This window comes from Ursus arctos, unplaced genomic scaffold (assembly GCF_023065955.2).
Source record: "Ursus arctos isolate Adak ecotype North America unplaced genomic scaffold, UrsArc2.0 scaffold_16, whole genome shotgun sequence".
Taxonomy (NCBI): Eukaryota; Metazoa; Chordata; class Mammalia; order Carnivora; family Ursidae; genus Ursus; species Ursus arctos.
Genome location: NW_026622830.1, coordinates 6,665,979 through 6,678,218, shown reverse-complemented (window position 1 = coordinate 6,678,218; position 12,240 = coordinate 6,665,979). Strand labels below are relative to the sequence as shown.

General features: G+C 46.5%; 1 protein-coding gene across 3 annotated transcripts in view; it reads right to left on the bottom strand.

The window, feature by feature from the left end:
• Positions 1-806: 806 nt before the first annotated feature.
• CBLN4 (cerebellin 4 precursor) overlaps positions 807-12,240 on the bottom strand; it is a 269,591-nt gene continuing 258,157 nt past the window's right edge. The window contains exons 1-3 of one of the 3 annotated variants that reach the window (XM_026503769.4): positions 6,904-7,194; positions 3,693-3,809; positions 807-2,026 (exon numbers count right to left, since the gene is read on the bottom strand). In XM_026503769.4, the coding sequence (XP_026359554.1) occupies positions 1,829-2,026; positions 3,693-3,809; positions 6,904-7,194 (606 nt within the window). In that variant the 3' untranslated portion in view covers positions 807-1,828. Of the gene's footprint in view, positions 2,027-3,692; positions 3,810-6,903; positions 7,195-12,240 lie in introns of those variants that run through there. The other 2 variants (XR_008959332.1, XR_008959331.1) reach the window with 2 other exon arrangements.

Here is a 12,240-nt window from a genome sequence, read left to right as displayed (position 1 = left end):
AAAACACTGAGGATCCAATGCCAACATCTCCAGATCATTTTCCTTGGGGCGGGAGGAGCGTGTTCCTGTGATGAATGAATATTCTGAGTTGGTGATTAATCACAATTATGCTAGAAGCCCTGCCTACATGTATTCTCCTACAGGGTCCACTAACACCTTCCCTGCCGCCACCGTCTACAGAAGGGGCTCTCCAAATTTGCTTTAATTGACAACAGACCAGGAAACGGAGCCAAAGCTCCAGATGAGACATCATAATAGTTCCTCCTCAAAAGAAACCTGTGATCTTCTATTTGTCTTTTAGTGTTGTGAAGGGGGTGGAACTTTTCCCCGAAGTCTTCACGTTGAGAACAGCGGTCTTTACACTCACGGCCACGCACTCATTCACTGAGCACCCTTAGGAGATTTTATCCAATTTTTTCAACTTAACTACCTAAGAGTGAGTCCCTTCTGAAAGAAAAGTTTACCAAGTCCATCGATTCTCTTTTGGCAGGCTGACAACTCCCGGGTTTGAACAGATTAAACACAGGGAAGACTTCCTACACCAATTCAGAGAACGTTCCCCCCAGATTCAGAGAGCTTTTCTTAAAATCCAGGAAAAGGCAACAAGAAAGGGGAGGAAAAGAAGGTTTGGTGAAAAGGAGCAAATAAACCACAGAGAATACATATTTCCCAAACCGAAAGGACAAAACAATTCAGCTAACATATATTAACCTTTATTCTATGACAGAGACATAAATAATTTTATGATTCATATGACCTGTACAAAAGACAAAATAAGATATTGCACTAAGTTTAGATGTGGGATATTTGGATTTAATATTAGCTAAACAGATAAATATATACAATTTAAGGAATTAAGGCAAAACCAGATGATACTTTCAAACACAACAGAAGGCTTGAAAAATAGGTATAATTAAAAACAAGGGCATCCCATCTCCAGTTAATAAAGTGGTCATGTCTAAGGGAAAAAAATCCCTTAGCTTTTTAATAAAGTGGTTATTATCCATCATGTTAATTCAAGCTGAGCAAGAAAGTACAGGGTTTCCAGTGGAGGAGGGCGGTTTGGTGGAGGTTTGGGGGCTGAGCACTTAGAACTCGGGTAAGCAACTTTTTCCTTGTCGGATTTATGATCTATTCTTCCTATTAGAAAATATAATTTGGAAAATATGACTCTTTCACATATATAATTAAAATACAACTATGAAGCATTCTGTTTCGTTAAGGGAAGTCATGTTGGTGACCTCGTAGGGTAACTTTGAGGGCAAGCCATTCATTACCCTACCTGTAGAGAAGACACAAAGCCAGTCACTGAAAAACAATCCCCAGTTACCGTCAGAGAACAAAACAAACTAATTCCAAAGGAATAAAAACGAGTGTAATCAATATATCAGACAGCACACAGTTCTTTGGCAGTATCGCACTAACCGTTGATTGAAGTCAGAACTTGAGAGTTTTCTAATTCTTTGACCCGGTTGCCAGTCTTTTAAAAACAAATAAATAAAATTCCACATCTGCAACGAATTCAGCAATTCCGGGAAATTAAATTCAGAATAAACCTTGCAGACAGCTTTTAACTGTGACACTTGAGCACATGTACGTGTTACGTCTGCTGGGGGTCCCCATCCGAGTATACTGAAACGCACACACACACAAAATAACCTGTGAGACCGTGTATCGGTTCGGACAGGCCTAGAATCCTTAAAGAGAATCCATATTCACCCATGAGAAACTGATACAGGACATCAATCCAATGATGAGAAAATGATCTTCCAGTAACTCAGGGGTGGGCCACCCCTCCCCTGGATCGACATCACGGAGAAATCAAATCCTATAAGGGAAACACCAGAAAGCCAGAGAACGTGGAATACTGCCAGCCTCCAACCAAGTTACCTTTCTCCAGTTTTAGGTAGACTTTATCCTCCTTATCCAGGTAGAGGAGCACGCCATTAGTGGCAGCTTCGCGAGTAACATCTTTGTCCCCGGCAAAGGCGGATATTACTGGCTTTCCGTTTAACATCAGGTTAACCTATGAGGGAAAAAAAAAATCACTGAAGACATCTACCAGGGCTAATGAATAACGTCTGAGATGACAGACCTGGTAAAATATCTGACGTTCAGCAAATTCATCCCAAAGGTGGTGGCTGCACTTAGTAGGTCCACTGCCAACCACAGTGGCTACACTTAGTAGGTCCACTGAGCTGGTTTTTTTTTTTTTTTTATCAAAATAGGTTTTTTTAAATATCTCCCACAGAAATTTCCCGAAATGCCTACAAAAGGATACCATCGGTGAAGAGCAACTTAGCCTTGGGAAAACTGGCCTCTCTTCAACACGTAAATTAAGCTTGCTGTTTTATTTACTTCTTACATTCAATAGCAATCTTTTAGTAATGAAGCAAGCCTGAGGCTTCCCAGTATATTAGTAAAAAGAAGCCCAGTGCCCTTTGCTCTGATAAACCCAGACACAGCAAGATTCTACCAACAACTTTTTCAGGTTAGTAGTTGACTGCAACCGGCATTAGTGCTGAAGTTTTGAAATTATGGAATGTGGGGGGGGGTTGTGATTTCTTTTTCTGTTTTCCCTGATAATGTGTATTAAAAATAATAAATGTGCATTAAATATGTATTAAAAAATAATAATCACCACTACTAGTGAAGATTTTAATGATGGGTAATTAGCAAAGAATCCATAATTTAAAAACTCAAAATTATTAACAAATAATAAACTCAAATTTTTCGCCCAATTTTGATTATACTGTGTTAAACATCACATAAATTTGTAAATATCAGAGTGTGGGAAAAGCTTTTCCATGCTAGTAAATTTGTTTAGTTGATATTCATTCCTTTTACGTCAAAAAAAAAAAAAAAGTACTGCATAAATTAAATCTGAGGATGATCAATTTACCCATTCACGGGGATCTGTGAAAGTGGCAGAAGAGTAATCCACCTTTCCTGTGGCCGTACTATATAACACATTCACTGAGCATAAGACAAAAAGAATGCTAGAATTCCACAGACATGCATTGGCATTATTGGGTGTTAGCATATTTGAATATTACAGGAACTAGTCTTTGAGTGTAAGGTGAAGCCTATTACCTGAGAAAGGACAATACAAAATATGTTGTTAACTGTGCAACTGAAATTTCTAAGAATTCACTAGGGTCAGAGTAACTGAGGATAGACTATTTAAAGCATGTGCAGAGGAACACCCTTTCGTAAAAAGTATAGTGAGTCGTTATTCCTTCATAAATTCGTTTCTAATGGTTAACTGTAGCTCATACTTTTTAACAATGATAGCAAATTCGCTTTATTTAATATGTACTCGTAAAGTTCTGCTAGTCTTACAAGCTTCTTCCTTACAAGTTCAAAGAATTTTTGCACAGGCATTAAATGAAATCAAGATCTTATAAAGAGATTTGTGCCACTGAGTTTTTACTAAGCCATGTTTTTTAAATCGTTGGTGGTTATTAAGGTAATACATTCAACTGTTTATTTTTCTATATGTTTCCTGTCATAGCCTTAATGGATGTAATAAAGAAGAAAATTGGAAATTAAGTGTTTTAAAAATAAACTATAAAGATGGTTGTTTATTTTTATAATGAAAACACATCTTTGGAGAAATACTTAAATACATAACCCACTGCCAATAAACACTGCCGTTTGGGGGTAGAGAGGGAGCAGGTCAAAACACATACCTGGATTGTTTGGCTCTGGTAGACTTTAATTACATGAAAGCTGAAACTGTAAATTCCTTTTCTTGGTGCTACAAAGACAGACTCCAGGGTGAAAAAATTACCCACGTTTACTAGGATCTACAAATAAAAATAATAAGTAACAGTAAATTGTTACAATAGTCTCTTCTGTAAGTAAAAGAAGTTCCTTCCTTCCTCCCTTCCTTCTTCCTTCCTTCCTTCTTCCCCTCCCTCCGTCCCTCTCTCTTTCTCTATCTCTCTCTCTTTCTGTCTCTTTCTCTCTGTGTCTCTTTCTCTCTCTCTCTTTTTCTCTTTAACTCCCTATCTCTCTTCCTTTCTCACTTTATTTCTTTCATAAGTAGCTTAAGAAACCATAGAGAATAAAACATTGAGTTCTACTCTTTTCCTCTTTAGTGACTTGGAAAATAGATTTGTGTAATGGAAGGTTTTTCTGTCTTTTAAATGGTACAGGAAAAAAATAAAATAACTGCTTTGTATTCATGCCTCAATTTCCAGCAAGGCCTGATGGCTCTGGAAACATCTAGGTAACACGGAGGGCTTATAAATATTAGCTTTACCTTGAGAGTCAGATAAAAGGCATCTGCCCTGTATTTATATTCCCATCCTCTACAAGCCTTTGCAATGTCCAGAGATGACGTTTCCAAGACAGCCAATCGGCATCCGTGGGCTCTCTGCAATCATTCCTGGACACATCACACAGAGGCCTGGGCACCCCCTCCACCCTGTGACATAATCCATGACACTGAATAGTGCACAGACTGATCTGAATGCCTGGCCCTCCCCTGAGTCTCCGCCAAACCTCTCCTAAGATCCATGGCCATTTTTTTCAGTCCTATGCCATCTAGGCCTTAATTATAATATTTTGGCAATGACTCAGCCTTTGCAGGCTGCCAAAAAGTAGAGCATGAATAAGGACAGACTGCAAAATTGGTGGCCTTCTTGTGTTCCTGCCAGTGTTATCCATTATCTTCTTATCAATCACCTGCTCTTTATTTAAACTTCAAGGGTCAAAAATGAAAAGTAAAATAAGGCACTATTTCTTCAGAAAGCAGCAATGCATTTTGTATTCCAAGATGTGCAGCCTGTTTCTACTGCTTATGAAATTAACTCTGAATTTCAATAAGTGACCTCTTACACCAAATTTGCAAATGTCACATAAGTAAGTTTCTTCCATGAGAAGGAGGGTGAGAATGTTTGGGGGTGGGAAGTTGTAAAATAACTGGGGTTTATTCCATTTCTCTCCAAGAAATAAATCTATAACTGGCATTCAAAAAAGCAGATGTCCCTATAAGGATACATTTCCACCGTATCAATGGCAATCTGCCACTATCTTTTGTAAATGCTGCATTTGTGCCAATATTAGGCCTTTTGCATAGTTTCCTAAAAACATATCACCTCTGAGCAATGCACCAGAATATAGTAGCGGGTCAAGTTGATGTACCAGGTCCAAGCCTCGACTTAAAATACATGTATGTATATAATTTTATTCTGAGATTTCACCTTCTTCCAAATAATCCTCAGATTTCTTTCTCCGACCTGATGATCAACGATCTTTCAACAACCAATCACCAGCTATGCAATAATCCCCAGCAGAGACGTTACAAAGATTTTTTTCAAGCACATTTAAAATAATTTGAGGTACTTAGCAGGGACTTCCTGACTCAGATACAAGTAGCATAATTCATTAGCAATAATGGAAATGTCTGATTAGTGTTGACTGCACACAAGGCTGGGTGTTGACTCCACACTGTAATTAGAGCATCCAGACACATAGAGATTTGTAACTAAATGTGTCTTGTGGTCTCTGAGATGCATGGCTCCCCAAACAGGAGAACAAATCCTCTCCTCTTCTAATTGATGGAAAGGTCATGGAAAAGACGGCACAGTACAGAGCAAAATCCACAACGGTCCAACATTTAATTAATACACTGAAATATAAACCAGGGGTGGTGCTAGACTTTATTTCCATCAGGATGGAAAATACTGCACCCAAACCCCAAAGGGGCTGCTTAATTCTTTAAAAATTATAGCTATCTGATAGTAAGCCCCGGAAAAACACTCTCTGCCTGGCCAGCTGGAGAGTGCATTACTTAGGAACAATTAAGTAAGGGATGGAAATGTCACCTCTTCCCTTCCCTGGCACACACTGCAGTACCACTTAACCTGTGTTCCTACACATGTGGCTTTGCATACAACCGTGAACTACACAAGTGACTTTGGAATTGAAAAGACTCTGGGTGCTGTTAGGGTTGAAATTACAAACCCCGGAGTCAGTTTCCAGTTTTAAGACTCCTTGCTAAAGCTAAGCTGATACCCCTGGGGTTTCTCATCAGCCAAACCCCAGAGCTCCAGGTCGCTAAAAAGAAGGCACAGATTTCATCATTTCCTCCCCACCACCTACCCTCAACCCCAAAGTCTGTCTTTCCCCGGTAATTTTCAATTATCTGAAAGGACGGGAGCAGGGGCAGGGAGCACCAGCTCCCCAGGTCTTCCCAACGGGAGGTCCCTGCAGCCGCCCTTCCTTTCCCTCCACAACTTTTCTCCAAGTACCACAGAAACGTTTTCCGCTGCAGCGGTGCATGCAACATGCGTGGGGATCCTGGCAGCAGAAAGGTGGGAGAGACCTGACCCACGCCATCGCTGCCCACCCTCTGCCTCCAACTGCGAGAGCTCCGCAGAGAATGTGGACCCCCGAAGCTCTCTTTGGGGAGAAGCTTCTCCACCTGGGGGAAACAAATCATTTATCCAGGGACTGCGAGGGTACCAGGCGGGGACTGCAAGGGTACCGGGCGGGAACCACCTGGGCAGCACCCGCAGAAGAGTCTGAGCCGGGGAGCCAAGCTCTGGCCAAGAGATTTCGAGGTCCAGGGACCACACTCCCGCCAGCTCCTATGGACCTGTTGCTGTGAAACTAGTCCTGAGCTCTTGTGGCTGGGCTCTGCAATCCCAGCCTCTCTCCCTCCTCTCTGCGGAGGCCAGGAGGGAATGTGGGCAGAGGCGGTGGTGGGAGAGACAGAAGTTTCAGACCCAGACATATTTGGGAAGGCGAGTACTGAAATGATCCCCCACATCCCAGTCAGACCAACTTAGCCTGGGCAGGCAGCCTGGCTCTGGGCTGCCGGGAGATCGACCCTCCACCCCCCCACCACCATTCATACACACACCGGGTGCCCTGCGTCCCTCAGGGTCTGACCTGATCGAAGTAAATGATGCGCGTCTTGTTGCTCATCTCGGACGGCTCATGGTTGGTGCTCCGCACCGCCGAAAAGGCGACCTTGGAGTTGGCCGCCCGGACCGAGATCCCCAGAGGGGAGGAAGAGGAGCCCTTGGAGTCGGTGGCGGGGTTGGAGTCGCATACCACCAGACACTTGCCCTCCAGCACAATGGGCTCCGTGTCGTTCTGTGCCCAGACGGGCAGCCCCGGCAGGGTGAGGGCCAGCAGCACGGCCGGCACCACGGACAGCGCCCGGCTCGCAGAGCCCATGGTGAGCCGTGTGGGGCAGCCGCAGCCGGCTGGCGCTTCTGCTCGCCGGCTTCGCCTCCAACCCCGGGACCCCGGCGCTCGGGAAGATGCCTGTGGCTAGATCGACAGCGCTGCAGGAACGGCGGCGGCGGCGGCGGCGCGCACACTTCCCCCAATTCTGTGGTTTGAAGTCAAAGTCTCCGCTCGCGCTCTCTCGCTGGCTCTGTTACCTCTGTCCTTTAAGGAGCTCATGCAGAACCCCCTACCCCACCCTCCTCCGCCCAAGAATCAGCCCTGCCTGGGGCCCCTGCACCCAACCTTGTTCCTGGACATCTAAAAGTCACCAAACCCTCACATTCACACCTCAAAGAGGAAAACGGTAATAAATTCTCACCCCAAACCCAAGCACACCCAGGTGGACGACGGAGCAGGAAAAACAAAGGAAACTCAAAGAAAAGCCTCGGGGGTAGGTGGGTGCCCAGCGGTGCGGATGTCGGTCCGGTATGCGTCCGGCTTGCGGCAGGGACGAATTACAGAGGCAGAAGGTGTTTCCCGGACTGAGAAGAACGTGAGGCTGTGTTCATGGCCAGGACTCTAGCGACTCCCACTTTCGCCTCGTCAAAAATTCCCCACACCTCGGCGCCTCTTGGACGTCGGCAGGTAGGCAGCAGCCAGCCAGGTCCCGGGCACGGAGAGCACCGGTTCGCGGGATCAGTTCCAGGGCGCAGGGCGGCTCGGCGGCGGCGGGGTCCTCTCCAGCCGCTGCCGCGCTCCCCGAGTCCCTGCGCACAACTTTGTCTGTCCTCGCGCAGCCGGGAGGGCGCCAGGCGGGCACACGCTCGCTATTTATAGGAGCGCGGCGTCCGGCCGGGTCGGCCTCCAGCTCACCCCGCTGGCTCCCGGGAGAGGGGGAGAAGGAGTCGAGTGACCCCAGCGAGCGGCTCCCGCCCGGCGTTGAACGCACCCCGGTGCAAGCGCGGCGCACACCGCTGCTGTCTGCCGAGGTCCGAGGCCACCCAGCCCGGGGAGCGCGCTGCGCGGAGAGTGTGTGCCCAGAGAGACGCGCGCACAACCCCGCGGTCGCCAAGCTCCGCGCCTGCTCGCCCCTCCTCGGTCTGGGCGGGCAGAGGGGGCTGCAGCTCTCCTCGCCCCTCCCCAGCGCGGGACTCCGCCGCCGAGCGCTCTCCGAGCCGAGCGCGGGGCTGCCCGCCCGGGCCGTGGGGCCAGGCGGGCGGCGGCGCTCTGCCCGGAACCTGGGGATCCACCGGCGTCCTGACCGCGGCTGGCCCAGAGCCGGCCCCAAGGAGCCCTGGCGCCTAGCGAGCTCTGAGGAGCCTCGGGGCAGACCAAAGCCGGCGGGGGCCGCTGGGAGGAGGTGCCTGATGCCTTCCGCTCGGGGAAGATGAGACTTAGAAGCTGCAGGGGCGCGCGCCTTCCCACCCACACCGCGAATCTACCCCAAGCCAAGCCAGAGGAAGAGTGAGAGAGAGTTAACACGACAATAAGAAGTCCTCCGAAACCGTACCCCTAAAAAAAAAAAAAAAAAAAAAGCCAACTCCACTGCTGAGAACGCAGCACCCTCTTGTGCCACCCTCCCCCTGAGCCACACCACTGCCATCTTGGCCTCGACTGGCAAGATTTATCGTCCTCTTTCGCAGCCACCACTGGGAGAGAAGGGCTTGTCTCTGGCTGCGTGAACTTGGCCAAGTCACTTACCCTATCTGTGAGGTCAGGACTCTACTATCAAGGTCCTGTCAGCCCTCCAGTTCTATCATGCTTTGGGGTCCTGTCACTCTCTTCCCAAATGCCTTTTAGAACCCCAGCTGACCAAGGACAGGCACCGCATCTTTTATCAAAACAGCATCCCAATCAGCCATTCCTAATTTTTACTCGAGGGGATGTTTGTTGAACACTGTCCCCCAGAGAGATGGCTCCCCTGTTCCTTCCTAAGTGAAGGGCATCCTCATTAACATGGATTCAAGCCCCTCGACAGCAGAAGCCAGACCTGTATGTCCAGTCTTGTCTCCTCAGAAGGTCCCTCAGAAGGGCTGAGTGTTGAGCCATACACACCACACTGCGCGTGCAGTTGTTAAAACTGGAAGTGCTTCCTACGGGTTGGTATTTCCCTGGACGCCGCTCCCCTATAATCTTGCAACTAAAGAGTCAGTGCCTGGAACCAGAGGGGCCCCCAGAAGCCTCTCCAGTGGGACCAGTATCCGCTCTGACTGGCAAGTGCTCTTGGTCGTAATGCTGACTATCACCAATCTAAGGTACAGCCGAAAAGGCTGTTCGAAGATGGCCACCATTTCCCCCAAGCACTCATGTCCCACCCTAAGCGTAGCATGGCTTTTCACATAAACCCTTCCTACCCCGAGTAACTCTCCAGGCTCTTAAGCAGTCAGTCTGGATAGCAGCTGCAATTTCCTCTCATTCGATGCTGTCTTTTGAGAGCAGAGGCTGGATCTAATTTGGTTGCTCTTTCTCTCCTTTAGGGGTAAGCACCCTGTCTTCCTTTGCCAGGACAGATGCTTAGTAACTGAGACCCGGTTTGTTCAATTTCAGGCTGGAAAGAGGAAAAGCTCTGTTGCTGACAGAACTGTTAAATACCCCATAAGCTATCTTCCCCACCAACGCCAATATACTCTCTGCATCTTTTTCTTCTCTGGGCATCTTCCTTCCTGCAAGAACTCAGATTTAAAGAAAAACTTTTGCCCTCCCTCCTCTTTCCTCACCAAAGTATTTATTTTGCAACCCCCAAATCTAGCACACTGACCATATTAAGGGCTCAATAATCAATTATGGAATGACTGGATGCTTCCAGATAGAATGGAACATTCATTTACCTAATAGTATAAGCAGGTATAAAGGAATCTCTCTCAGTAAAATTCAAATTCTAAGCCTCCTAGATAACCAGAGATGAAAATCTTGGTTTTCTATAAAAGATGTTCCCTATTCAGGATGTTGCGAAGAGGAGGAACACTGCATTTCCTGTTGACTCTTACTAAGAGAAGTGATCTGATGTTGTGAATCATAGGGTCCTGTTTCCCACCACAGCTGATCTGATGTTGTGAATCATAGGGTCCTGTTCCCCACCACAGCTGACTGAACAGGGGTAGCCTGTGGATTCTAGGGCTGTCAAGCCATTTGATACCAGAAGCCCATGACTTGTACAGCCTGACTGAGCAGATGAGCTGGGGCTGCCAGATTTTCTCTCTTTGGGATCTGATGAGAAACTGAGATGGCTTCCAGTAACCACTGGGTCCTGCAGAGGAGAGGTCTGTAGTCTCCTAAACTAACCACAGAAGGGCCACATGCAGCTGACCCAGGGGAGCATGTTGGAAGAAACAGAAGAACTGACCACACTTACAGACAGAAGCCAGTTCTGGAGACTGTGCCCTTCTGAGACACGGGGGAGAGTGAACGGCAAATCTCCAGTCCTGATTCCGACTCACAAGAAGCCCAGCAACACTTTCATCTAACTATGGGCTCCTTGAGAACCACCCGTGTCCTTGCAATAAAACCCATTTCACTTGAGCTCAGTTTAATAGCCTACTCCTGTTTCTTGCTACCCCAAATCCTCATTAGAACAACATCCCAGAAATCATTCCACAACTGGCCACGCATCTCCTGCCAAAAGACATGACCAAATACAATTCCCTGCCTATGGGAAATGTTGTCCTGACATTTGGGGAAAGGAAGCATCACCTGCTCCTCACCCTCGCCTCCAGCCCCAGCATCCCCAGGAGAAAAGAAGCAGAATCCAGTTCAGACCCGCAGCACAGATCTGTTTCTTTCTTTTCCTTTTCTTTCAGTTGAAAATGTACTATTAGAAAACCTAGTTGTGTTTTGAATGTTTCCCTATTCTGAGATTTCCCAACTGTACTTGATGTCCAGAAATTTTGTTCCTAGACCTTTAATGATTTCATTGTTCTGCAGTTGGGCTCAACTTGAAGTAAATTGGTAAAGTACATTAGAATCTGAACTCGTCTTGCATAAGAAAGACTACTCCCGAGGTCAGTAAATTCCATGACGGGTTGTCTAACCATCCCCTAGAGAAACCGAGTTCCAAGCAAGCCCACGATAGTAAGGATCCTGAGCGGCTTTCTGTTTCTGAAGAACACGTCTCAGAGAGGGCAAAGGCAGACACCTCGAAGGGCCTCATCTGACAAATACCAGAATGGTTGAATGCAAGAAAACTGTGTGTGTCACGCACACAGTACCCCAGTTTAGTCACGCCAAAGGTGGAAAACCGAGAGAGAGAGAGAGAGAGAGAGAGAGAGCAGTGGGAAAGACTCATATCATCACCAGACTAAGGTCCACTGGGACACTTAATTGCCCTTTGCTCTCCACAGTGATAATTATCAGCCCAAGCAAACATGATCCTTCAAGGGAGAATAAGTATCTTGAGGATAAAAAGGCTCTGTGAATAACCTATACTACCTGAATCCTGAAAGTTCCAGAGCATTGTTGAGTAAATCCTCAGGACTCCCTCTGGAGACGGCCAGACTACTGACTTGCTTTGTATGAAGAGGGTATTCTGGGGGAGAGTAGATGGGTGATTTAAAAATCATTTCTAATTGATTTTATGACTTAGACATTGTTTGAGACACTTCATCTCTGCAGTCCCCTCCAGTCGCCACACTGGACAATAAGGTCCGAGTCTAAGGTGGCAGCAAGGAGGCAGGCTTCTGGGTTCTAGTCACAGACAGACGCCCATGTCTCTCTTCAGCCTTCCCATAAGACCTTGTGCTAGTGCCATTCATTATATTTTTCACAGTTTTCTGAAGTTGTTGATTTATTTGTTGTGTTTTCCATGCAGAATCAACTCTTCGGGAGCCCAGGATTTAGCAGAGAACCAGTAAACAGGGGTGAAAAAAAATGTTACTGAAAAAAGTAACATGTCGTTGCCCTTATTTCTCATAGAGGAAATAATATATCATTAGTAAATGATAGGGAAAGTAAAATTCTTCCTAAAATTTTGAGGGGCTTGAACTGCTTAACCCCCCTGAGTTACTAAGAATGGAGAAGAATGGAGAGCCGTGAGGAACCACAAAGGGGATTTACTGG